Source organism: Triplophysa rosa, linkage group LG10 (genome assembly GCF_024868665.1).
Source record: "Triplophysa rosa linkage group LG10, Trosa_1v2, whole genome shotgun sequence".
NCBI lineage: Eukaryota > Metazoa > Chordata > Actinopteri > Cypriniformes > Nemacheilidae > Triplophysa > Triplophysa rosa.
Genome location: NC_079899.1, coordinates 23097535 through 23124121, shown reverse-complemented (window position 1 = coordinate 23124121; position 26587 = coordinate 23097535). Strand labels below are relative to the sequence as shown.

At 40.7% G+C, this 26587-nt stretch overlaps 2 protein-coding genes across 2 annotated transcripts; both read right to left on the bottom strand.

The window, feature by feature from the left end:
- Positions 1–103: 103 nt before the first annotated feature.
- kif28 (kinesin family member 28) lies at positions 104–8581 on the bottom strand. Its single transcript, XM_057344753.1, has 23 exons — positions 8528–8581; positions 8239–8430; positions 7789–7992; positions 7626–7661; positions 6870–7097; positions 6593–6747; positions 6329–6440; positions 6177–6244; positions 5362–5504; positions 5163–5284; positions 4969–5059; positions 4815–4875; positions 4622–4745; positions 4252–4399; positions 3383–3489; positions 3186–3293; positions 2358–2644; positions 2102–2236; positions 1477–1643; positions 1290–1388; positions 1043–1187; positions 657–774; positions 104–423 (listed from the first exon to the last, which is right to left on the bottom strand). The coding sequence occupies exons 1-23, from the start codon at positions 8579–8581 to the stop codon at positions 265–267; spliced, it is 3063 nt and encodes a 1020-aa protein (XP_057200736.1). The 3' UTR covers positions 104–264.
- Positions 8582–9631: 1050 nt separating this feature from the next.
- ahctf1 (AT hook containing transcription factor 1) lies at positions 9632–26587 on the bottom strand. Its single transcript, XM_057344147.1, has 36 exons — positions 26336–26587; positions 22378–22503; positions 21968–22221; positions 21652–21832; positions 21354–21561; positions 21142–21258; positions 20966–21050; positions 20710–20860; positions 20496–20628; positions 20193–20374; positions 20022–20083; positions 19814–19942; positions 19616–19706; positions 19436–19525; positions 19206–19346; positions 19010–19114; positions 18835–18931; positions 18499–18622; positions 18357–18413; positions 18094–18240; positions 16354–16544; positions 16102–16246; positions 15880–16011; positions 15642–15789; positions 15376–15526; positions 15180–15287; positions 14923–15079; positions 14589–14804; positions 13509–14466; positions 13225–13324; positions 13029–13138; positions 12686–12948; positions 10618–12556; positions 10398–10513; positions 10217–10287; positions 9632–10127 (listed from the first exon to the last, which is right to left on the bottom strand). Exons 2-36 carry the CDS (start codon positions 22496–22498, stop codon positions 9929–9931), a joined length of 7479 nt encoding a protein of 2492 aa, XP_057200130.1. The 5' UTR covers positions 22499–22503; positions 26336–26587; the 3' UTR covers positions 9632–9928.

The window sequence follows — 26587 nt, the reverse complement described above, 5'->3', positions numbered from 1 at the left end:
TAATGAATTGATGTAAAGGATACATTCAGAATGTGATACTAGCTTACCATATAACATACTGTATTTACTGTCTGCTATTCAAAAATAGATACTGTATATACTAGTCGGTAGTATGACATTACTAATATATCCTGAGATAATTCAATCTGATAAATTAGGGTGTGCTTGTAGGCATGCAACAATTAAATTTTGTAAATCTTGTAATCAACAACAAGCAATGTCATTGGCCTACAACTTCATTGAGGCTGATTCAGGTTTAAGCTTTCAGGACCAAATTCCTGACTTCTCCCTTTTGCGGCGCACAATAGCAGCCACATCTTGTTTCAGAGTCGTGACGCACTGTTCCATTTGCACAGCAAAGCCTTTCAGGAGATAAGAATGTTCATCCACAAACAGTCTGAGACCCAGCAGATCTGCTTCCTCCTACAGAATCATAAACGCAAATATTAAAATGCATAGATTATTTCAAGCATATTTTGATGTCAAAGCATATACAACCAGTAGGGCTTTGGATAAATTCTTTGACATGAATAAAATGATTTTACTGAGACATCTGAATAACTCCCTGCTGATTAGGTATGAGAGCTTGATTAGCTTTATTGTCTGGTTTATAGCAGGTCATATAAAACTAAGGCAGGTGAGAACAGTGTACTCACACTGGGTTTGTGTCTGCGCAGTCGCTGTAATTGCCCTCTGACGGAGGTCATGCTGTGGTAAAATACTTTCAACGCTTTGGCGAATTCAGCATCGCAGCTGGGCCTCAGACTGCCTCTTCTATCCTGCCGAGTGCGGTTATTCGCCGCACCTGCTGAAGTGAATGAAGCCGTGTGTGTGTGAGCATGTTAGGTGCGCTGTAAATGGCTCATGTGCTAATCTGTTATGTTTACACATGTGCAGTTTTGCATGCTTGCACAAATAGTAGCACATATTGAGAGACGCTGGGATCAGAGTTCAGACAAGCCCATGATGTCACACCCTGTCTCTGGATTAGGGCCATAACAGGTTTTTATTTCCAAAATGTCTTGATGAAATGTGACCTAACAGAAAGTGCTCACCGTTTCTGGCTGAGAGAAGCTGGTCTCTCAGTGCGCTGTTTTCTTTCCTCAGCGCTACGTTTGCGTTCCTCAGCTGTTCCAGGTCTTGATGAAGGGCACGTAGAGAAGAGCTCAGGTCAGACCCACCGGTTTCTGCAGCCTAAACATACAAACTGTTTCACTAGTTCACAATATCTCAACATGCCCTTATATTTTTTGTACACGGTTGGTTTTTATAAGGTTTACCACTGGAACTTGCCATGTTTTCTGATGCACTGATCTTGTCAATAATAATGCTGTCGTCTTGGGTCATCTGCACACCATCCATACAGGAGACCAATTCAGGACATCCTTCTATAAGCAAAAACATCCTTATTTTTTAAACATCTCAATGCAATATTCATGGTATTAAGGACTTTTGAGGTCAAAATGTCAGAATTACCCTGTAAGCCCCAGAGCTCCAGCACGAGGGCATTGCTCTGCAGGTAGTTGAGCAGTTCTTGTGAGGTTCTCAGAGAAGTCAACTGAACTCTGTGGTCTAGCAGAGGATTCACGTTGTGCCACACTGCTGGGGAGTAAAGAGGCTGTGGACAGTCAAACACCTGGAACCTGTCAAAATATATTTAGATCATTGATTAACCTCCAGTTAACCTAAAATTTGTTATTATTGCATGGCAATATTGTTAAGACAATTTATTAAGGAATGGACTGTAATGCAGTCAGCCGTTTCGTAAGAATCTGGACTTTTGAGACATCTTAAAAGCGAGGCCGCATTATTAGATCAAGATAGTGCTTTGTGGAGAACACCGAGCTCTTTCTGTAGCTCAAGTAAGATTTTATTTCTAACATTCCAACAGGGATGCAAATCATCAGACTGAAATTTAAGCACTGCAATCCTGTTACGGTATCTACTCATGTACTAAGGCCCCAGATTTAGGTAATTTTGACTGGAAATGATGAGATATTATGGGACATAATTCATCTACATAAAACAAATCCAAGCTTTTATAAACTCTACACAAAGCAGACTTACACAATACGTTGCAAGACTTTTGCACAAAACTGACCCAATTTGCACGCCTCTGTTGCGCGCCTCTTTGACCCAGCGCAGGCCGCAGCACTGATCTAAAACAAGCTGAAAATCCAACCGCTTCCCAAGCAGCTCTGACGGGTCAATAAGGATGTCGTCTTCACCCAGAGGCCTGCAAGATAACCAGTATTCACTATTCATGACATCATGACACAAAGTATTATTAATCTTTATCACCTCCTCTTAAATGCAAATCTATTTTATTCACTGTACTATGCAAAAATGTTACCCACAATCCTGTGGGGCTGCATGGCACTAGCTGCGCCTGCAATATGGCTTCTTCTGTTCCTTCTGGACCCACCACCTCCACCTGCTCCTCCAGAGGGATGCGGAAGGCCAGCGACTGCAGCCACAGGTGAGCGCTGCCCAGGTGCAAAGGTTCAAGAGGATCCCAGAACGGGTCTCTGTCCCGGGGAAGAGGGGCTCTGTCTGCCCCCTCACCACCAACCACTTCCTGCTGGTACACCTCTTCCATCAAAAACTTGCGGTTCACGAACTTTGCCTTAGACCACATCCAGACCTTAGAAGATTGGGTATATTTACAGTTTTAACAGTATTCTCCTTTATTTATTGATAATAGTGATACACTTTAATGTTTACAATATAAAATCCACCTAGACCATTTAGACCATTAATCGTGCAAGATAAAATATTTAGGATATTTGTGCTGCAAAAACACTTGGATGTTTGTTATAAATAGACTTTCTATTGAAATGCTTAAAACGAGCTGTAAAGTACATTTTTGTTTGGTGTTTGTGAAATATGGCTATGGCCTGATTTTGTCCCTCGTGCTTCTGTTTAACGTCTTAAATCAATTATTGCATTTCTCTTTTATTTAGTTGCAACAGTTCATGGTTTCAACGAAATGAAGTCATCTGACATTATCTGAGTCATGCATTAGAAGACAGTCAGGACATTTTGGTTTTCTAAGAGCTTTCTTACTGGCTAGTTTGATCTGTAATGTAAGTGAGACATTTATAAAACGTTTGTGGTTGATCATCTTTTGTGTGCATATATGTACAAATGAAAGAATCAGATTCCAAAATCACTTTTGTGTTTACCTGCTTGCTTTCAACAGATGTCACTCTGACGGCGATCTCCTTCTCCAGGTCATGACCCTTAGAGTCTGACATCGCCAAATTCTTTATTTCCAGTTTGAATTCAACTCCCTGAAAACAGGAATGAAGATGTTTCAACTCATGAACATGTCCTTGTCTAAAACTGATTATATGATCTAAATTAAGATGACTGTAGTCACCTTCTTCAATTCTTTACTCATTTGATTGGCTTCTGTCACCATAGGCATCAGCTTTATATAGTCATAGAAGACAGCCAGGAGACTGGGATCAGTTTGGTTTGGCCCTAGTTACAGGATGAGTCTTCATGAGACCAAAAAAACTACAGATATTAAACTAAAAGGTTACATTTTACACAGTTTAAAGCCACCATGAAAACTAAATTAAACTTGTGGCTTTCAGTCCATGTCTTGTATGTGTCTATTTACATATCTGTGTACTCCTAAACGTTAAGAAAAAGAAAATGACAGATATACACATTTTAAGCTGCAATCTGTAACTTCTTGTTTAAAAATAAATAAAAATCAGTTATTGAGCAAGGACATAAAATAAGTGTTCAAAACTATCTTGCCTTGAAAAGTAATGGTAAGATTATAATAATGATTTATAAATTGAGCTGACGGGTATGATATCATAGGAAATGTCAGTTTACGTCATTTGACTTACATCCATCTAAAGCTTAATACTTAAAGTAACCTGCAATTTTATATTTTAAACAGAGATGGCGAAACAGAGGCAAAAGTTAGAGCACCTTGATATCTTAAATGACTAGCAGGAGAATTTAATATTTTATATCTATATTTCATAGATATTACTTTACATCTATTATATTAATGTATTTTATATCTAATACTTTAAACAACCATTGCAAGTAGTGAATTATGATTCATGGCTTTGACGTAAACTTAACACTACGGTCTATTTAGAAAAGGACGAATCCTCAATATTTTTCACCTCAACTTCCTGTTTTAACCGGATATCCATTCATTTGAGCTTTAATGGGAGCTTTAAAATGAAAGCACACACACACACATACGGTGGCCCTGATTATCACACAGAGACTGAATGTGGATTCCCTCGGCTGCTGCGAGCTCAGATTGAAAATAGTCATAGTCGTAACGACTCCAGTCCTCCCCAGGCCGCTCTGAAGGGAAGCCGATATACAGATAAGTGCTGTTTGAACCCAGAACCAGTCGATCCTTGAAAAGAACAAATTAAAATTAAAACTAAGTCCAAGTTCATTTTATTTGTATAGCACATTTACAACAGCCACCAGGCTGACCAAAGTTTTTTACAGAAGAGCAAAATTATACTACATATACAGAAACAGACCATACAAAAATTTAAAATCTCCACCAAAAAGCCTATTCTGTTTCATATGAAAACATGCAGAATATTTTTATGATTAACGCAGAACACACCAAATGCTGCAGCTCTGTGTTCTTAGATACAGACGTTCCATTCACAATGACCTTTGACCCAGACACAGGAGTGATTGATACTCTCCTTTGGTGATTCGAGAACACAGCGTGTTTTTCCTGGATGCTGAAGACAAACGGCGTGATTCATTTGCTCGAGAGAACTAAATATCTGGAGAAAAGATTTGAGACTTACCCTAGACCCCTGATAGAGAGAGCTCTGGGTGAGTTATCTGCCAGGCCGATATCCCACTCACCTTTACACAGGAGGACAAAAATCAAATGTTATAATCTATTAATATGCGGGTGTGAGTCATCCGATGTCATCAGCATGAGACGACAACACTCGCCTTCCTGAATAAAGTGCTTTACGACGCCAGACAGCTGAGCGTCCTCATTGACGTTCATTATGTACGGATACATCTGCATCATCCTTCGCTCCTAACAAGTGATAGGTTAAGAGTCAGAATGAAATGTTTCCAAAACGTCCTATACTGTGGAGGTCAGGGTGCTTGTTAAGTGTCCATGTGGGATGTCTGGGCACCTGTGTTATAGTGGCATACTGCATCTCCCAGTCTTTGAGAGCCTCCTGGAGATGTTGTTCCCACAACGTCTGAATTGCTCTGATCTGTAGCTCATTGTGAGTCAGCAATCGCCGTAGCTCCTCTGTAATGAAGCATTGAAATTACACTAAACCTACTTGCGTTTACAGTCAGATATTTCTTTGTATCATGGTCACGTACTTGTTTCATCATCTGCTCTACGACCTTCTTGACCCAGTCGGCTCAGTCTCAAAAGCAGTTTCGCGTTCTCTGCCTTGAGCTCCTTCACTAATCGTTCTGTAGGACTCTCATTCACCACGGCTCTATTCTGGATTCTCTTTGCTCTAAATGGAGAAACATTTTTTTATATATTACATGTTAGTTTAGTGTAAACACCCTGCCCTGCTAAAAAAAGAACCCTGTTCAATAGAAAATGTTATGGTTATAATGGGAATTTTATTGGTTTTAATGGACACTATAATGGTGTCTACTGGTATGTGATGGATTCTATTAGTGGGATGTTATCTGGCCCAAAAATGGCCTCATTCCTTTAAATCCTATTGGAAAATGATTTTGTAATGGTTTTAATGGAAAAGCTAATTATTCATAATGGCATTCTCCTGGAAAACATTAGAATTTCTGTAATGGTTTCTATTGTTTTTTTTCATGAATGTGGTTAAAAAAACATTAATATGAAGCACACAAAGGATGCTTCACCATGCCATAGAAGAACCATTTTGGCCGAATAGTTCTATAAAGAACTCTTAACATGTGAAGAACGAACCTTTCTGTCTAACTTAAGATTCTTCGTAGTTGGAAAGGGTTCTTTAGACCATACAAAAGTAAGAAAGAAATAGTTCTTAAAAAACCTTTGACTGAAAGGTTTTTGGGGAACCAAAAATATTTCATCTATGGCATTGCTTTAAACAACCTTTTGTAGCACCTTTTATCTTACGTATACAGTATATTAGTCCATACAGTATAAATATGAACCAAATATTTACATAAGAACTAACCTTTCAGCATATCTAAGTGTAGAAAGCGACTCTTCATAGCATATGTCAGCAGGGCTTAATGTTGCAATCTGTTTATTAGGACAAGAAAGCAGTCTTCAATACAGTATACCAAAGCTCAAGCAGAACTCTGGGCGTGGGTTATAAACCCTTACCATGACCGTTCGACTATTGCCACCGAGAGCAGACTGCAGTAGTTTGGTAAGGACGGAGTCTCTGTATGGGATGTGAACCACCTTTTTCCCAAGAGCCATGTCTGCTAGAGCACTTTGGAGACATGTGGAATGTACAAAGTACATAACCATTCACAATAGCACATCAAACACAAATGAACTGAACAAAGAATAGAAACGAAAAGCAGTGATGCATGTACATATACGAGCGGAAGTATATAGTGTATAGATATTAAATGGGCTCACCTGATAACATTTCCGAGGGTTGTTAAACTGAGATTGATGGCTGTCCCTTCTTTAAGCCTGTCGGCCTCTGACCCCGATGACCTTTGTCTTTCACTACCGGCCAAGTCCACTAGGTTAATGTTGGACTGTTTGGTGATGCACTCTTTTGAGAATATCTGCAGGTGCAGTGACACACACAACTGTATAATCTGCATGAACTTACCATTAAAGATCATGTAGAAAATACAAGAGAATCATTTAGTGTTACTCAAGCATTGACATTGCAGTCTAGTAACACCTGTTTCAGCTGGACGATGATGAGCATGTGTGACCGACTGCTGTTGGCGTTCATGTGTGTGGCGGCGGTGGTGCGTGTGCGAGTTCCCTGTTCCATCAGCTGCTCCACCTGTACCGCACTGTCGCAGGGCACCCGCCTCAACCCCTCCACGTAGAACCCCCTCTGCTGGTCCTCTCGTACCCGAAGACCACCAGCAGATCGACTGGCCTTCGACAGCAAGTCTATAACCTGAACTCATTTACAGGGGTAGTTCACCCTTCACCCATAGTTGTCATTTCAAACCTGTATCACTTTCTTTCTTTCGCAGAACACAAAAGAAGATATTTTGAAGAATGTTGGTAACCAAACAACAGCGGTTCGCATTCACTTCTATTGTATGGACACAAAACCAAAGCAAGTGAATGAGTACCGCCATTGTTTAGTTATAAGCATTCTTTAAAATATCTTCTTGTGTTCTGCAGAAAAAAGCAAGTCATTCAGGTTTGATATGACCTAAGCGTGAGTAACTTTCACTATTCCTTAAACAAAGATAACTAAGACTGGTGGCCAGTGTTTGGTCTATAAGCTGCATTCAAATTTTTTTAATAAAAATGATTATTGCGCTAAAATTATATTAATGATTTAGCATAAAATTACATAATTTGATCTTAAACCGCGCAAAAATAAGCACGTAAAGTAACCTGCAACTTTGTTTCAAACGGAGATGGCGATATAGAGACAAACGATAAAACAAAGTTATAAAGTACGCATGCTTACCAGTTCATTGTAAATTTCCAACATGCTGAAAAACACCTGGATTTGGTTGACAAAAAAGGATTCTCATAAACACAAAAGGTTATAGTCTTTCTGTAATAAGGTGCTTTCTATTAAGGTGTAAAAATGCAGTTAAACGTCAAAATTGAATCAAAATTTCACGAACCTGACACTGCCTGCTGTCTTGCGAGTTCCGGATAAACTGAAAGAGTCTCTCACAGAGGGTGGGTATCAGACCTTTATTAGGACCATTACCCACCATGGAGTAACTCTTCCCTGAACCTGTCTGCCCATATGCCAGTAACGTGGCATTGTAGCCATGCAGTGCATTGTCAAGGATGCCCTGCCCCAAACCATGAAACACATTCGCCTGTGAGGGACAACAAGGGATAGAGAGATTCAATCAAATAGAAAAACTGCTCAGACAATTCTTCAAAATGACACCTTTTAATAGTACTAAACTGTACATATCCTAAATAGCCTTGCCAACATTGGGCATTCAAAACTTTCCAAGCACACATTTCTTTTACAACACAACTTGTTAACCATGCAATAAAGTACAAAGATGCATCCTTGTTTTTAAGATAATATCTGTATATAACCTGATATCTGTTACCTGGTCTGCATAGCGCCCACCCGCCTCCTCGGGCACAAACAGACCGTCTTTGTTCCTACTGAAGCCACTATGGGACCAGTAAGCGTAGTCAAAAGTGAATGTGCGGCTGTTCTGCTGGTTACGGGGATCCTGAATGGTGATGTTGTTGGAGGTCATTGAGATAACACAGCGACTACCTGCATCCCGTTCCCTCTACAGAACCAAGAAAAAGCATACGCAAATCCAACTAGAGAAATTAAATATTAGCCTACTAATTCAGAAGAAACTAAAATATGATCTGGCTACTTGCCTTATTAAAGGGCCTGACTCGGACTGCCACTTTCACACAGTCCTTGCTGGCCATTTCGATTCCCCTCGCCCTCATCCTCACATGGGTACTCTCAACAGTCCCTGAAAACAGCGACTGAAACCTGAGCCATTCGTTCCGCTCGCTTGCGATCAAGGTCCAGCAAGATGAATAATACAAGACCCTTACGGATCGCTTCCCATCTCCATGCTCTTAACAATTGGATGTAAAAACTAGGGTTAAAGTTTTGTTTGCCTTTCTTGTTTGTATTGTTGTGTCTGCCTAATGGATGAACAATTCTGCATTATATGGTTTATCAGCATGATATACATTACTGGTGTTGGCAAAGTCAACCATACTAAACTTCAACATGTAACTTCTTTCTGATATTTCACATGTGAGAGGTAGTAAGACTTTCCTAATGCATTCAAGATTGTCTTCAGAAAATGTAAAAATTCACTTGGGTGATTTTATGCATCTTTATTGGGATCTTTAGGATGATTGTTGTACTTGTAAAACTAGATTATTTCAGATATCTGTAAGACATCCTTCAAATGGGCCACTGTTTCAAGAACTCGAAAAAATATACTGCACTTGTAGCACATCTTGATTACACGTCTTTGGATACCCAACATTCAACTTAAGTCTTTTGGACACACTGGATATCTTTAGAAAACAGATTGTTCAGCAAAACAATTACATAGATGAAAATTTCCATTGATAAAATGAAATGCTTCGTGAAGTGAAATACATCTCAGAGTTGTAAATTATTGTTCTGTATTTGAAAGCAAACAGGCGTTACAAATAAGTTCACACTGCTCTTTAAAATAAAAATGATACATTTGAATGAAATGTACATTATTTGCAATGAACAAACAATTTGGTGTTTTCAACTTAAGACCTCAAGATAGAGGAGATCGAGTGCTAAGCAAAAGAAAAAGTCCATCTATTTAAAATGGACAATCTTTTTACACTTAACCAACTTAAGGTATTCATCTATATGAATTACATCACCCAAGTGGTACAACTGTAAACCTTGTAATTGTTTGATCTGACCTTAAAATTGTTGTACAGTTCTCTCTATAAACAAAACAAGTAACAAAACAATTCAAATTCAAAAATAATATCAAATTTTATTTATAACATACCTAAAAAGCTATTTACATTTGCATTAATTAGTAGAAACACATTTAAAAATAAGCCATCTCCTTTTTTGGTGCCCAAGTCCCTCAGTGCTCACTGTAAACATCATAATTTATATAAAATTATTTATTCCAAATTAGACGTTTATTTATTTCAAACACTATCTTAATTAGAAAACAGCAGGCTGCAGTTTTTAAGAAACAGGGAGAGCAGAAAAAACAAAAAGACTGCACTTTCCACGCATCTGGAGATGAATCGCAATCAAAGTTTCTTCCTCCGTGTCACAGGTTTAGGGAAAATAGCGTCCATCATGCGTTTACGACGTAGGTTCATCTTCAACGAGGGCTTTTCTTTTTCCTCCGTTCTCTTTTCGATTCTAGCGTTGGTTTCGGCTGGACTGGGCAGTGGAGAGAGGAAACTGATCTCAACAGGTGGTGGAGGTTCTGGGGCAGCCTTGGTTCTGTCAAACAGATCAAACATTCATTAATATGTAGATGACACACAAACTCGAAGCAACACATGACAATTTTAATAGGACTACATGGTCACCTAGTTGTTCTCTTCTTTCTGGGTTTGACAGCCTCAGTTTCCACGGCAACATCTTCTACAGGGCCATTGTCCTAAAATGGAAGAAACAAACGTCTAATCCAGCACACTACATCAATTGCAGTCATTATGTTCAAATCAAAAAATCCCGTGCCCCATTGGACACAACAGAACAACTGCTGACCTCTTTGTAATAAGAATCAATGCCATCTTCGGAGACTTGTGGATGAGGCTCAGTAGGGGGCAATAACAGTTCTGGCACTTCAGTTTCATTTTCAACAGACGTTGCTTTTCTCCTTCCTACAAAACAGTGCAGATAAATTATGAAGGCAACATGAGACGATAAAAACTGAATTACCACACACAGGAGCATCACAACTTTGACTTGACGCAATGACACCCACCTCTTGTTTTTTTCAGGTCAGCTGTGGAATTGAATGAATCACCAACAGTCTTTTGTTCAGACACCTTGCTAGCTCGGGTACGTCTTGTTGGCTTGCTCGTATGTTCCTGTATATCATCCGTTCCCACTACTTTAGATTCTTCAAGGCCAGGATTCTGGGTTTCACTTAGCGATGCCACCAGTGCTGCAGATCTACTCGTTTTTCTCTTAGCACGTACGATTTCATTCACGACAGGTACACTCTCCTCCCTGGCTTCCTCATCAAGTCGATCTGCAAAGGCATCAGCTTGGGGAATTTCAGGATTTACGTCCTTGTCTTTTTCAGAACCATCAATTTGATTCCAGTGCTGGCTTCTGGTAAGTCGTCTTGAAACACTTTGAAGTTGTGCATCATCAACAACGAAAGTGGCATTGTTGATTTTTTCTGAAGTGCTGATCACAGCCTTCCTCCTGCTTCTTGGAGGAGTCATAAGAGGTTTAGTTAAAGCAACTTCTGAAGGTTCCTCTCGGAAACTCTCCAATGCAAGTCCTCTGGTAGACTTGCGTGTAACTCTACTAGGACTGCTACGTGTTTTGGACTGTACCCTCTCGTCGTGGACTTCTTGATGCGCCTCTTGAATCTCAACGATTGTAGGACGTGCTTTTCTGGCACTCTGTCTGGTCTCTGGTTGAGGGTCATCGCTGGCTGGAGGATCTGCTGATACCGCATCATCTTCTTCCACCACTGTGTTCCGGGTTCTTCGGGATCCTTTCCTGGGAGTGGCTTTCTGTGGGGTCTTTTGTGTTGGATTTGAAGGCTTTGACACTTTTACAGCTGGCATATCTTGGTCATCCGCATTGTTTCGCTGTGTTGTGTCTGCCTTTCTTGCGCTTCTTCGGGGTGTAACAAGAACTTGACTGTCTGGTAGTTGCTTGCCGCTCCTTGTAACACGTCTTGGTGTTGAAGGCAGTTCTGTCTGTTCTTCCTTCGTGACATCTTGCTCAGCGTCAAGATTTAGTACAGGGAATGTTACGATTTTCCTTCCCATTCGTGATGGGCTCTTAGGCACTTCTTTAACAGTCTCCAAAACTTCAGCGCTACTTTTTGCCACTTTGGACCTTGCAGGTGACTTAGATCTTTCTGGTGACTTTGGCCTTGCTACCTCTTTGATTGTGGAAAGCTTGTCAGTTTCTTCATCCAAGGAAAGTGTACCGTCTACCTGGTTTGACTCGGTTACATTGTCTTTTGCAAGAGTTGACACCACGGTTACCAAATCAGACATTTCCTTAGGCTCTTCTGGGGTCAAGACATCCTCTGGTAGAGACAACTCCAATACTTTGAATTTTAGAGAAGAGTGCGCTTCTTCCTGCATTTCAACAAGACCACAATCCAGTCTGTCACCATTAGAAAGTCCTTTTGTCTCTTGAAGAAAAAATTCAGATTCTGGCATGGATGCTGATTCCACTATCTGTTCATCAGCTGGTTTGTCTGGTTGCTCCACAGGTCCAGGAAAAGAAATATCAACCGGTTCAACGTTTAGTACAAAGTCATTCACTTGTTCTACATTGTTGTCTGAAACGTCAACAGTTGGTTCCATGATGAACAGCTCAGAGTTAAAATTATCATTCTTTGGTTGTTCTTGCTCACGTGAAGGTAGCAAAACATTATTAGAGTCCAACTCTGCAGTAATAGGCAGCTCCTCTACATCTGGATCCAGCATAAGTGAGAAGTTGTCACAGCCTTCTTGAAGCATGCCATCTGGAGCACTGCTAAGTGTCTCTAAAGTTCCTCCATCTATAAGGGGCATTTGCTGTTCCTCAGCCAGCTCTACAGGTACCAGCAGAGTGGTGGATGGCTTTAGCTCAGCATAAGACACAGCAGCTTCCTCATCTAGATCTGCAGGGGCGAGTCCAACCATTACCACTTCACCATCTCCCTCAGGTATGTCGCTATCCAAAACCTGCACAAGGACAAAAAGCAAAGTAGAACAGGACACAGAGTTAAATCTCACTGGACAAAACCCCAATTTTTTCTGTCCCTTGTAGGTTTTGATTGGCTATGACACTAGTGAAATTATGTATGCACTTACTTGCAATTGTTCGTCAGGCGTGACCAGTGAGAACACAGCATTGGCTTGTTCCTGGAGGTACTGCTCATGTGGTGGAAGTTCCTCCAAGTAAAGAGCAGGACCAGACAGATGGTTACTCCTCCCATTACCTTTCACTTCTTCTATAATCTCAACCTCACTACCCGAGTCCTCAGCATTGTCATCTCCAGACTCTTCTTCATCTTCTAGCTCATCCTCAGATTCAGCACTTGTGAGTTCATCGCTGTCATTCAAGCTCACTACAGCTATAGAAATGTTTTTAAAGTCAGCTTTGTAATATGGTACCCTGTTGTTTAGCTTAAAGAGAAACATGAAATAGACTTACATCTGGACTCTGAGGTTGTAGGTTCTGATGAGGAAACAGATGTCTGTGTTTTCAATTCTGCAGCATTGTCAGGGATGGGTTCAACTTCCTTAATGTCACAAACTGATTCACTATGTAATGTACACAACAAACACAAGTCATAACACTAAAAAAACTGTATTTTTTTCAATAAATGAGAAGAATTTTTGACAAGTACCTTTGGATTGATGCCTCTGGAGTTTCTCTAATACTGGATCGGGTCAAGGGTGGGGACAGATCTGGACCAAATAAGTGCTCTTCCACAAAGGCATCCAAATCTAAAGCATCAAATTAATAAAACATTACATACTGGGTCATAAAAATATTTTAAACTTTGTGTAAATACAACATATATTAACATTCTCATTACATATATAAAATCTTTTACATTAAAAAGCACTATGACAGGAATAAAGACCAAGAATAATTATAAAAAGTCAAGGGTTCTTGAAAGGTTCGCACCTGATATCTCCATAGATTCCTCAGGTTCAGCAGTAATGTGTGCATTAACAACAGCATCAGCCACAGGTTCATGACTTATGAACTCATTCGCTGGAAGTTCAGAAACAACGGAGGTCTCAAAAACTGGTTCTTGTGACACTAGTTCTGACTCCTCGATAGCTGGTTCTTCAACGGTGTTAGGAGCAGTACCTTCCTCCAAAACAATAGAGGATTCAAAAGATTCTTCTGTTTCTGTTGGTTCCTCGACTTCAGGATACTCTGAAACCCCAGGCAGAAGCGGCAGTGTTAGATGGCGAGGTGGAACCTCAAGCTCAGCTTCCATAACTTCATGTTGCTCGTGAATGTCAGTCTCTGAAGTTTCCTGCCACTGCTCTTCAGTCACTTCCTTCGCGAGATCATTCTCAACCTCAGCATGCACTTTAAGCTCGAGACTCTTTTCCTGAGCTTCCTGTGTGTTCAAAAGGCTCCGTCCACAGGGCAAGTCTTCCCAAGTCATGTTTATGTCATCTGTATCCAACTCTTTCGCTAGCTCTGTAACAGAGAACAACTCTGCTCTTGTATGGTCTTCCTCTAAAGTTTTAGGAAGTTTTACAGTCACTTCTCGATCCATGCCGTCATCTACTTGACGTTGTGTTTCTATAAGATCCTCAGGTGAAGGAGCATCGTGAAACTCAAGAGTGGTATCAGACTGATTGGAGACAAAACATGCTTCTTGCCCAAGACTAGGCCTTCGCAAAAGAGCAGGCAGCACTTGTTTGGCCTCCTCTGCAAGAATCTCTTTTACAGAAGATCCACTCTCAGATTCGACATCACGATGCTCTCCATCTTCCTTTAAGGGGGTGCAAGTCCTTAGATCTTTATCTTCCTCTTCTGCGTCTGAAAATTCACTCCAGACAATGTTTGCTTTGGGAGGTGGGGAAGACCTCTTAGGCGTTTTGATCTCCTTGTTAATGGTGATCTGTAAACAAGCCAAAGACAACTTCAAAATTTCATAATGTCTATAAAACTTCCATTTTGTTTCAACCTACACAATCAAACATACATGTTAAGGCCCATCAGTGCCAACACATTCAGACCTACCCCATTGTTCCAGTGGACGGAGCCCTTGGTAGCAACTGGAGATTCAGATTCTTCTATAAAAGTAATACGGCTTTCTTTGCCGCGAAGAGGGGGAGTGATAGATCGGCCTGGGGAGGCAGAGGGAGTGGCCACAGGAGTGGGTCGTAAACTACTCCTCAGAATAGACTGTGGGGTGAAGGCTGAGAAAACCGGGACTGACGCCAGTGCTCGAGCTCTCTGAAGAAACACCAAAGGATATTTTAATGGAGATGGGTGATGACCAAGATGGCCAAAGTACTAAGCTTTGGTCATGCTTTATGTCTGCGAGTTTAAAAAAAAACATGAAGTCCCTCACCTTAACTACTTGTGGAGTTTGCAACAGATTGAGCTCAGGAGCTTTGCTGATGCTCTTTGGTCCAGCCCACGAGGATATGGACCTTGAAGGAGTGCTCGGCACATTTGAACCCCCTGGAGAATTCTGGGAAGATGGCTGCACAACCAAATCCAAAAGCCTGTTGACAAAGCATCAGTTATTTGCTAGAGTTGCTTTTTGAGAAGTACATTTATCGGTAACAAAACACTAATATATAACCAGTCTTCAGAATGTTATACCTGGACATCCTCTTGGTTAGCATGTTGATTGGTGTTCCCACAAACGGCTGCAGTAGATTTGGTGAGGGAGGATGCAGGCTTGGCAGTAGCATCTCTGACTCTCTGGGACTACACAGGAAATACAACAATAAAGCAAAATTTACTAAAAGTTATAGGCAATATCTATAATTTACAAACCGTGATGTTAAGGCAGGACCTTTTGGAAGGGGATGACTCTGGAGTAGGATTCTTGCCAAGCCAAACTTCTTCAATTTTGGAGAGGACATTGTTGATAAAGGTTGCTCGGGTCATTACGTTTTCAGATGCTGAACGTTTAGTTACGGTTGACAGAGGCTGTGGTCTTTTAACTATGGGTGGGAAAAGCATACAATAAGTCAAGTTCAAGACAATGCTCAAACCAAGATCTTCACAAGTCCACATGAATATGAAAATTATATTACAGCATATAAAAATTATAGGTACCTTCTCTAAGTATGGTAGCAGGGTGTTGGTATGGTTTTGCGCGCTCAATAGCTAGTTTCCGCTGAACCCGAGGAAGAACTTTCCCATATTGGTTCAGAATAGAGTTTCTTGTGTTTGACCTTTCTTTCATCTTAGGATCCCAATCAGTCTGAAACAAAGTAAATAGATGTGTGAATATTTAATGTTTCCCCTTAAAAATTAAAATAAGCCGTAGACTATAATATGATTCCAAACATACTGCAAGGTTCATTTTAAGGGTTTGGTTGAGTTGAAGGGCAGGAACATAATTGGCCTGCTGGAGGTAGTGGACCATAAGCAGCTCCCGATTCTGGAAACCCCCGGAGCTTTGAAGAAATCGTTCCAAACACTCCTGCAAAGGTAAATTTAAGAAGAAAATGATTAAAGGATGACATGGTTGCAAAGGAATTATGACAATATGTACCTGTGTTTTTAACCCCACCTGCTCTGCTGGTCCAAGGGGCAGTTTCAGCAGCTCTTTCATCAGACCCAGCTGCTGACAAGTCTCAAAGAGAAACCTCATTAACTCCTCCATGTTCAACTTATTACAGTGTTGCCTTAGCAACGCCCAAGCCTCCACAATACACCTGTCCGTCGAAAACCACACCAAAGTAAGAGACTACAAAAGAACATACTGAAAACAATTGACTAATAAAATTACACAACACCATTTAAAGCCCAGATATATTTCTACCTGTTATACAGCAGAACAGAGAGGGAAAGCTTGGCTTGGTTGGTAGATGACAGGGGCGGCTTCATCACGTGCAGGTAACGTAGAGCGATGTTGTGCTTCTGCTGGCACATTAAAGCCTGCAGGACGCGCTCGTGTTGCCAGCTCCAGAGCGAGTGACTGGTGGCCGGGTGCAACAGCAGTTCCAGCGAGCTCTGGTGGATGAAAAATTGCCCATTACGCATTACATATTAGTAATATCATTTCAACCAACATACTAGGGTTAGGCGATGTCTACCAAATTGGCATCGGACGATGCCTACAGTGAAACATTGCGATGGACGATGACATCGGGGGGCGGGGCGAGGGTTATATCAGTTTTCTAGATGGCCATCTGCCAAAACATTAAAAATAATTATATCAGGGCTCCAGACTGCGACCACGTCGCATTTTGGGAACAACTTTTCAAGAAAGCGCGAGTTTTTTTACAAGTAGTCGCACATGTACGACCTGCAAATTTGGAACTTCTTCCAGTTGTTATTTCATGTGGAAAGACGAGTAGATCTTGAGCCCACCAGTGTAGACTGTGCGTGTGTGTGATTAGTCAACAGCGCGGGTCACGCATCACTAGGGCCATATGATTTCCGCGATCAGGAAAACGCGGAAGGAATTGCGGAATCCAGGCATAAAAACGGAATTTGCTGTATAACGCAGAATGCACGGAATTTGCCAAAATGCATAATTTCTTAATCAGAAAGTAGCGCTGAACAGCTAACAAAATTCAAATTGTGCTTTGAATAGCGTTATTCAGATGCGGGGTAAATATGTAATCTGTTTGTTTTGAGTGTCTATGAGTGAAAGAGTGATGTGGATGCGATCGTAGAGCTTTCAGCATCCACGTTTCACAACGAGGAAGCTACCGTCAAACACCCTTTGCGGGGATCTCTCAAAATAAAAGTTCTTTAGTGCTAACACACACACATTTTACCACACCTCCCTCTTGATTTGTTTTAATAATTTTACCACAGACATATTATTTACTTTACTATATTGAAGTAAATGTGCTAGTAAAATTATAAAAAAAATAATACTTATTATTAAAAAATATTACTTAATTAAAAATAGAAAACGCAGAATCCAGAAAAATTCAAACGGAAAAACGGAATTTGGGAAAAAATAAAACTGATTTCATAGGGCCCTATGTCATATTATGATATTCCCTGATATTTCCCACAGCCATCGCGGACGCGCACAGTTCAGGTCGTCATTGACAAGTTTACACACACACAGCGTGAGCGCATTACTACAATTCACTGTTCGCTTTCACTTTCTACGTCCGTCTTGCGCTCACACACGTTGCGCAGCTTCCGAGTCATACTCGACCGTGGAAAAGCACGAATGGATGAGCTCGACACATGCGCAGAATGTCATACTGTGGACTCAGCTGTCGACATTTGTCTTGGGAATGTGCTGTCAGCGGACGGGATGTGCGGACGACCGCGGACCCTCCTGATGAAGAAAATTGCGTCCTGCAGGGGAATCACAATGCTGGCCCAACAGCCATCAGCAATGGACGATGTCATCGTCTATCAGCCCAACGCTTCAACATACATCACATATCTTAATATGAGTTTGTACTGTACTAATTATGAACCAAGCCAAGAAAACTGCTATATAAAGATGATCTTCAGAAATATCTAAATATAAACAATGCAGCAGAAAAAAAATCACATGGACAAAGAAAATAAAGGAACTTTGCAGTACCTCATGATCATGATGATCCAGCAACCATAGGCCTTGTACCAGTTTTACTAAACCAATGGGAATAGCAAATGCTGTGGGAAAAGACTCCACTGACACCCCACTTTTATTGGGAAATGAGTACATCACATCCAGTAGCAAATAAATAACCTAAGAGACTGAGTCAAGGAATAATCTTAACATGACTGATGGCAGTAATATTCACAGCAAATTTGATATAATACAAGTACTTATATGCAATAGGTTAAGACGCCCAAAAAGGATGCAATAGCATATTTGGCAGACTCCTCAACATTTTCCAGGAGATAAATATCAAGCAAGGCCTGCAAAAAAAAAAGAAATAACAACAACTCAGTATAGCTGAGGCAATGTCCTTTCTTTAATACACATCTTAAAGTCTTCACTTACATGAAGTGATGGGGGAGGATAGTGTCCTGTTCCACCCTCGTCCCTTTTCCAGAGTTCAATAAGTCGCTGCCCACACTGACTCACCAGTCCGTCAATCATGAGACAGTCTGCACACCACTTATCCCTAATGCAAAGAAAACATGTATTATTTTAGTCCTTAGTAACAAGAACTTTAGGAAAGAAAGTACAAGTGACTAAGACATGTTGAAAGCCAGACTAAAACCTGCCACACCCATAAATCTGAAGCATGTACTACACCACACCTCCAACATGTACTGTATATGGAAGACAGACACTCAAATTGACATGTACACATGGCTCAGTGGTCAGACTTACTTGGCCAGTCTCCGCAGTTCTTCCCTTTGGCTGACGTAGTAGTTCTTTATGACAGAATGACTGTAAAAGGGTCTTGATATTTGCAGCAAATCATCATCTGGCAAAAAGCATACACAAGTTAATTATATGCAGGAGATAAATCACAGACTGAGTTTAACTTGGAACATGATCATACCAGTGGCCTCTGGAAGGAGACCGGTACGGCAGAACCACAGAACCACCTGAGCATACTGGGAAATCAAACTAGACACCATGCATTTGTTCATGAGTCCCACCAACCCTGCAAAAAAAACACATTAGACGTTAGTTCTTTTACCTATCGAAAGAGCTACACAAAAACAGATCCGTGTGAACGGTGCACACTCAGACACCTTTCTGTGTGAGTTCCTGAGCCTCATTAAGCAAACAGTGGAAGATGGTGCTGAGGTTTGCCAGCAAGCGTCGACTGTGCTGTAACAGCTGAAGTGTCTGTGGATCTGTGAAGTTTGTGGAGCTGTCAAAGAGTGGAGCACCTGGGTAAAGAAAAGGTGTATGATAAAAACACTGTTAAATTCACAATAACGCATAATAAACAGAAATCAGATTATGGGGGATAATTTACATATTTCATCCAGCTCTTCCTTGGTGTGGACAACCTTGTTCCAGGCCCATTCCAGAATATAGCGCAGATTGACTGCTGACCCTGGTTGCTCTGTGCGCACACATGTGCCAAATGCATTAGGATAGGTGGTTTTTTTATATGACTTAAAATGACCATTTTTTATATTTTGAACATTCCTACCCTCAGTAGTCCAATGTTTAATACAACCAGTGATGAATCCCAGCGAGCTGGTCTCCACAGCAGTGCACAAGATAGCATCAAGCTGCTCTTCCTGTGAAATTAAAACAGAAACCATGCTGTTACAGGAGGTCTACGGTTATCTAGTTACTTCTCTTAACCAATTCTACGCACGATAATGTTGAGTGAAGAATGTGTGACCTGTGAGAGGCTGGAGGGCTGAATATCAGCCAGACGAGAAGACAGAAGGCCAGACATGAGGCAGCGCGAGTATCCATTAGTGATGCTGTCACTCAAACTTGGTGTCACCTTCTTCAAGAAGCTCAGGGTCTGAGATAAAGTAAGACTTCAATGTACAACCTTAACAAAAACTTAGCGTACAATATCAAACAAGGGGCCAAAAGCTAACCTCCTTCTGGTGGCCAGAGCAAGTAAAGTGCACAATTCCAGCATTAAGCAAACAACTTCCATCTAGAAAAGGAAAAAAGATTAGCGTCATTATACAAAATCAGCGTTTACAATAAAACCAATATTCATTCTATAAATTATCACTTTTTTAAAAAATGAACAGATGTCTTGCCAAAGTTGTAGGTGGTGGGATTAAAGAACTGTTCGGGTGGAGGGCAGGTGTAGGGCAGACCCCTACTTAGACTCCGTTCATGAACCAGAATGTCTATCAGAGGACAGGGAGCAGTCATCTCCACCACAGAGTCAAGGGACCACACGGCCATATAAGGACAGTTCTTCAAAGACTCCCCCGCCCTGAGAAAGAAACATAAAAATCAGAGCATAAAAATCATACATGCACAAACATAAGATTTATGCATGTTTATTACTGGTTTAAAGCATGTGTCCAAATCCAAACCACACTATACACGCTTACCTCAGTGAATCTGGCATTTGAGCGTGGTACCATCTGTTAATATCAAAAACTCCAATGAAAGTGGATGGCTGCCCTTGTCCGTAAGACTTAACTTGCCAGCTAAAAATTGATACGCTTGTATCAGGAGATGCCACTGAGGGAAAAAAACAACAGCTTGTAGAGAACATGACATCCACACTCACATTACATGTACATTTAAAAGACATAAACAAACCTTCATTCACGCTGTCTTCACGATCAGGATGGTAACGAAACTTCTCAATGGTCTTGCAGCCGATCAGACGAGTGTTAGATGCCTGTGCCCTGAGTGGAAACGCTATGCCATTCAGGTCCTGACTATAACGCTCCTCACAATACTCCAAACCCTGAGCGTCAGATTTTACAAAATAAGGCATTTTCAGGCTCAACATCACATGATTAGCACGCATTTTTAAAATAGACATACAGAACTATAACAGTCTTTATTTTACCTCATAGATAATTTTCCCCGAAGCCAAGCACTTTCTCTCGCCAAAGGCCAGCTGTAACAAATGGAGGCTCACCACATCCCCCTCACTGGAACAATAATTTCAAAACACAAACTGTATTGTGTACCCTCAAAACCAAAACCAAAATAATGGTCATGCTACTTCAGTGTTAAACTTACTGATCCTGTGCCGACTGCACAGCCCACAAATAGCAGCAGTTCCGCGGGTCATTCTCTGGTTCCTGGAAGGTAAACGTATAGACGGGCACTCTGCCGCCCTCTAGCAAAGAGTGATATCTAGAGAACAAAATTGGAAAAGATTAGAGATTGATTACATAATGTAAATGAAAAGGAGTAATAAAGTATTTAAAAGAACTTAAAACCTCACTCACTCTTTTTTGAGGGTCTTCATGTTCCAGAGCTGCAGGTAGCCATCAGAGAAGCCTACAGCTAGCTGGTTGGTACGCTGGATATACTGCAAGGCTGTCGCCCCTGTACCTGTGGGGCTGTTAAGCTGAAGACACAGGTGTCTGCCCTGTTGAACAGCACTCTCCCTGAACCTTGGAATCTCAGATGGAGATTTATTGATCACTTCTAGATCTGTGTCAAAACACAAAATAATGGGTTAAGATTTTTGGGACGATTCCGGATTCATAAAAGCCAAAAACGGAGAGAAGTCTGTCATCTCACCTGAGGCTTCCAGTTCACTCTGGCTACAGGAGAGATCATCCAGACAGAGGTCAACCAGCAGAACATGACCGATGTCTGTTACCACAGCAGCCACTCCAAAGAACCAACGCAGACTCTGATGGAGATGCTGTGTGCTAGCACTGGCCCCTCCATAGCTAACCAGGGGCTCAATGGCTGTGATCTGCAACAACAGGTGTAAAATCTGTTAAAGCACTTTAGTTAAACGCAACAAGCTCTTAAAAACATTAATTAAATCTGTTGTCTGATGTTGTAAAAAATACAATCTGTACTGACACTTAAACTTGTTCACACTTACCCTGCCTGGTATGACCACAGCCTTGACAACCCGGGAGATGCCAAGATCATACAGGCACAACATGCTGCCTTCAGCTTCCTCCAGACCCACGAGCAGCCCTGTTCGCTTCAGCCAGCAGAAGTCCCGCACGGCCAACACTGTGGGCGGGTGCTCTAACACCCCGCTGAAGCGATAAGCAGATAAACGCTCGCCAGTAACTGCATGGACCACCTCCAACTGGGGTCCGCAAGCAAGCCAGGCCAGTCCACTTTTCCCTGTTCACAATAATAGAGGGCGGTGAAAAATAAGATGAAACTTAAAGACATCAAACAATAACATTAAAAAACACTGTTTGTCATACTAACTCGAACAACATGACTTGTGTTCAAACGGGTAGCTAAATGTCATGAAGGCACACCATCAGTACTCACCGACAGTAAATTTTCCATGCAGTACAGAGTCCAACGTAACTTCATCCTCTCCCAGAGCTTCTACCGTCACTTCTGGGAAGTGCAGCAAGCTGCTGGTGACTTCTGCTGCTAGGTCACGCATGCTTACTGAAGAGAGAAATCATGCTCCAAATCAATCCACCTTATGCATAAACCACTATGTTACATTTCAATTAGGGATGTTGAAAATCGATTATAATGTGTGACGATTCAAATCGGTTGAAGTGTGAACTGAATCACAATACATTTTTTGAAAAGCACAGACATTATTAGTTTGTTTATATTAAAGATACTTTTTCTATTATTAATTTGTTTTAAAATTGCAGTTTAGTTTTGTTATTTGAAATAAAAAAAATATTATACAAAGAAACGTGAAACATTTAAGAAATAATGCAAGGGGAGTTGTTCGTTTCTAATTTGTTTCAACTCATTTTGTAAAAATAAATCGTGAATAAATCACATCGTGAGATCAGAATCGTGAATCGCATCGCATCGTGAGCTGAGTGAATCGTTACATCCCTAATTTCAATAGATAGATCCAAAAAAAGGTAACATGCTGTGTCCTACAACAAACTAATGATGAATATTGCGGAAAAGATTTTGGACAAAAGACCTTTAACAGAACAGCTGTCAGCAGATTTACACTGCCTGATGGACAGTTGCTGAACACACTTGTGCCGTCGCTAAACATGAAAATACAAACTCTCTTTATTTGTATCTGAACAACGTTTATTTGTTTGTCTAGGTAACAACCCAGATAAAATATTACAAATACTGTTATTGATTTGAAGAACAAAAGTCAAAACTTTTAGAAGATGTAAGTGAACTTTTAAGGCCGGTTTCACAGACAAGGGCAAGGCTGAAGCCTAGTCCCAGATTAAAATGCAAGCATCTTAAAGGGGAACTCCGACCAAAAATGAAAATTATGCCATTAATTACTCACCCTCAAGTAGTTTAACATCTGTAGGACCTCCATTTTTTCCAAAAATGCAAATTAAGGTAGTTTTGGAAGCTTTCTGACTCCTCCTTAGATTGCAACGCAACCAATCTTCAAAGCGCTGAAAGTGCGTAAAGACATCGTAAAATTGTCCATGCGACTCTGGTGGTTCAGTATGAATTAATATAATGTGACGAGGATACTTTTTTGTACGCAAACAAACAAAACTAACAAAAATATTCCAAAACTTCCTGATTTGAGTGTTAGTTTCCAGTGCGCGTTCCCGAGAGCCACACGACAGTGCATCCGGTGTCAGCATCTCTCGACGCATGCGAGTCCCGACGTAGAGCCTGTGTGCGCGCATGTGTCGAGCGATGCTGACACTGGATGCACTGCCATGTGGTTCGTGTGTTTGGTTGCGTTGCAATCTATGGAGGTGTCAGAAAGCTTCCAAAACGATCTTAATTTGCGTTCTGGGGAAAAACGGAGGTCCTAGGGATGTTTAACTACTTGATGGGGAGTAATTAATGGCAGAATTTTCATTTTTGGTCGGAGTTCCCCTTTTCCATTAAACAACTTGCAGTAACAAGTATCAGTTCCAATCCCAAAGCTTTGTCTTAAGACGCAGTAAGATTTTTCTATGGCATGTTTATAAAAGCTACTTATAAATGCCCTAATTTGGCTAAACCTTCTGCTTAATCTAAACACTGTCTGGGAAACCGCCCCATAATGTTATAAAGCTTTTTACAAATCTAGAAATTATTACTTGCAAAAATATCAAATTACTCTAAGACCTGCATTTGATAACTCTTGTATAAACCGTAACACTATGTCTAGTGTTTCCCATAGGATTTTGACAGACTTGTGGCGCTGGTGACGTCACGAATTTATTAGCATTTTTTGGACAAGAAAAAGTTGACAAAAGCGCTTTTTTAGTAAAAAAAAACGCTCGCAGCGTTTGGTTACAAATAGCAGCCGAACGACTTCGCGCACGAAGGCAGCCCAGAGAAACATAGGCAGCGTAACGGAAGTCTATTTGAATTATAATCAGAGAGTCTTTCCAATAACCAATCACATATTTAAAAACTACAATTATTAATTTCTCGATAGAAATGCAATCAGAAGTTGTTGAAAGTGAAAATTAAATTTAAATGACATTTATACAAAACTATCCTCCAAAGGGCGTTTCGGCCGCCATTTAATTTTTTCGAGCTTGAGCCTTCTCGACCAATCACGTTCCTCGTATGTTATGAAATGACAGGTCTCTGTCATTTCATGAAAAAGGAGCTTGACTTAAGGCGTTTTTTTTCCAGAAAAGTTGACCTTTTTTACATGGTCATGTATACATACAATACAGTACATCTACATTAAAGAGCGTCTATATGCTGTTTGCCCTTTCTCGACAATGTGTTGCTGTATTACGAACGCTTCTCTGATTTTAAATGCAAGTGACAGTTAAATACGAGAGGCCGAGGACTCGCGCACACACATGGAGCTCATCGGAAGAGAGAGTGCATGCGAACACGGAAGATGAGGACGCGTACGCGGCCATGCTCCACTCACACCAAACAAGTCAGGAAGAAGAGAAGACGCGTAAGCGCTGTTTATCCACTAGTTATTCGATCACAGATACTGTCATTAGCACGGATGGATAGAAAAAAATGTGACTGCAAATATACTTGGGCGCCATAAATATACCTGGGCGGACCGCCCAAGTAAATGCATTGTATGGGAAACGCTCTATGTATGCAGCTTTGACGTTTACATACTTCAAAATGTGTGGTTGAAGTGTGATAACACTATCTCAAAAAAAATCATAGTCAAAACAACACGATAATCAAATGGCTCAAGTAGAAAATGATTTTGCACTAGGACATCTTTGCCTACTAGAATGATTTACTTGATATTGACTATTACATTTTCACCTGTTAAAATATGCATTTTTTAAAGCAGCAATTATCTGCCCATTTGTAAAAATACACAGCACAAATTATACAATTCTTTTGCATATTTATTTACGCAATGTGTTAACATCAACAGAATTGAATATGTTTTTGAACACCAACTGATTTTCACTAGTGGAGATGTGATTACTCATACAAACGGACTATTTCCAGTAATATCTAGAATATATGTTTTTAATGAATAAATATTTATTGTTTGTCATGAATTCATGCTGCAAGTGATTTAATGACACCAGCCTGCCAAAAAACAACTGGCCACCTAATGCAAACACATGACCCAACCATGTGCCCCCCACCAAACGTCCCACCCATGCGCGAGATTCACGTGGGAAAACAGCAACCTGGCACGCACTTCTACAAACGCAGACGTTTAGACACGGCCTAATTTAGAGAAAAAAAAACACTTTGCACAGTTATGCATGGTCTTAAAACGTAACATTATGTATTATTTTAAACTCTTGCAAATTGCAAGACAACTGCATTCAATACCATTCAAATTATAGCAGACACACTAACGTTAGCCGTTTTCTCCAAACTGTTCCAACACATTTGCAAACAGCAAAAACTAGACAAAGGCCCTATACGCTACTTTGGTTATAGTCACTAAAATAGTTTACATAACACAGTAACTGGTTATTCAGCATTTGCCTAACGTTAAGGTTTCTGTTTCTAGCAGCACCGCTAGTTTAGCTGCCAAATAATACCGCTAATGTCAACAAACCAAATTAGAGCATTATACGTGACCAATTAATCCACAACCCCGCTTTGTTGTGCTATTAAAGTACGTTTAATGTAACAAAACTAATGTTTTGCGAAAGTTTTTCCCACGCAGGTTCATACCATGAGATTAGCCTAGCCACACAAGCTAACGGTCAAAGCACGAGCCTGACCCAAAAAAGATTTCAATACCGAAAAAGCCACTTGGGTGAGTGATAAAATGTCTTGAAGTACAGGGATATTTACAGGTGACTAAACTATTGCATTACAACATTCTTATATGACCTATTATTTAAAAATATCACCAGGCAACAGCCTTTACCTGGGCAACGATGACGGCCCTCGAGAAAACTGGATATAACGTTACTTCAAATGCGACTCGCGTGGCAACTCTTTTCCGGTCATAATCCGGGTTCGATTCGCCCGGATAATCTCTTTTGGCCTATTTGCTAAACCTCTGAGCAAAATCGAAGAGACAACTTTGATTTCTAGTAAGTTAAACGTCTTAACTGCCGACTACTGCTACTCAAACGCAGGCGCCATTTCCACAGCGCTGCAGAAGGACTACTGCGCA

What these genes read in the sequence shown, in the direction of transcription:
- kif28 (XM_057344753.1), bottom strand. Translation starts at nt 8,581, where the DNA reads ATGGCCAGCAAGGACTGTGTGAAAGTGGCAGTCCGAGTCAGGCCCTTT. An exon ending in TGAGTAAAGAATTGAAGAAG is followed by an intron (nt 3,294 to 3,382) that starts GTGACTACAGTC and finishes TCCTGTTTTCAG; the next exon opens with GGAGTTGAATTCAAACTGGA. An exon ending in GGAGCTCTGGGGCTTACAGG is followed by an intron (nt 1,389 to 1,476) that starts GTAATTCTGACA and finishes TTTTGCTTATAG; the next exon opens with AAGGATGTCCTGAATTGGTC.
- ahctf1 (XM_057344147.1), bottom strand. Translation starts at nt 22,498, where the DNA reads ATGCGTGACCTAGCAGCAGAAGTCACCAGCAGCTTGCTGCACTTCCCA. An exon ending in TCAGGAACTCACACAGAAAG is followed by an intron (nt 19,115 to 19,205) that starts GTGTCTGAGTGT and finishes TTTTTTTTGCAG; the next exon opens with GGTTGGTGGGACTCATGAAC. An exon ending in TCTGTTCTGCTGTATAACAG is followed by an intron (nt 16,247 to 16,353) that starts GTAGAAATATAT and finishes TTCGACGGACAG; the next exon opens with GTGTATTGTGGAGGCTTGGG.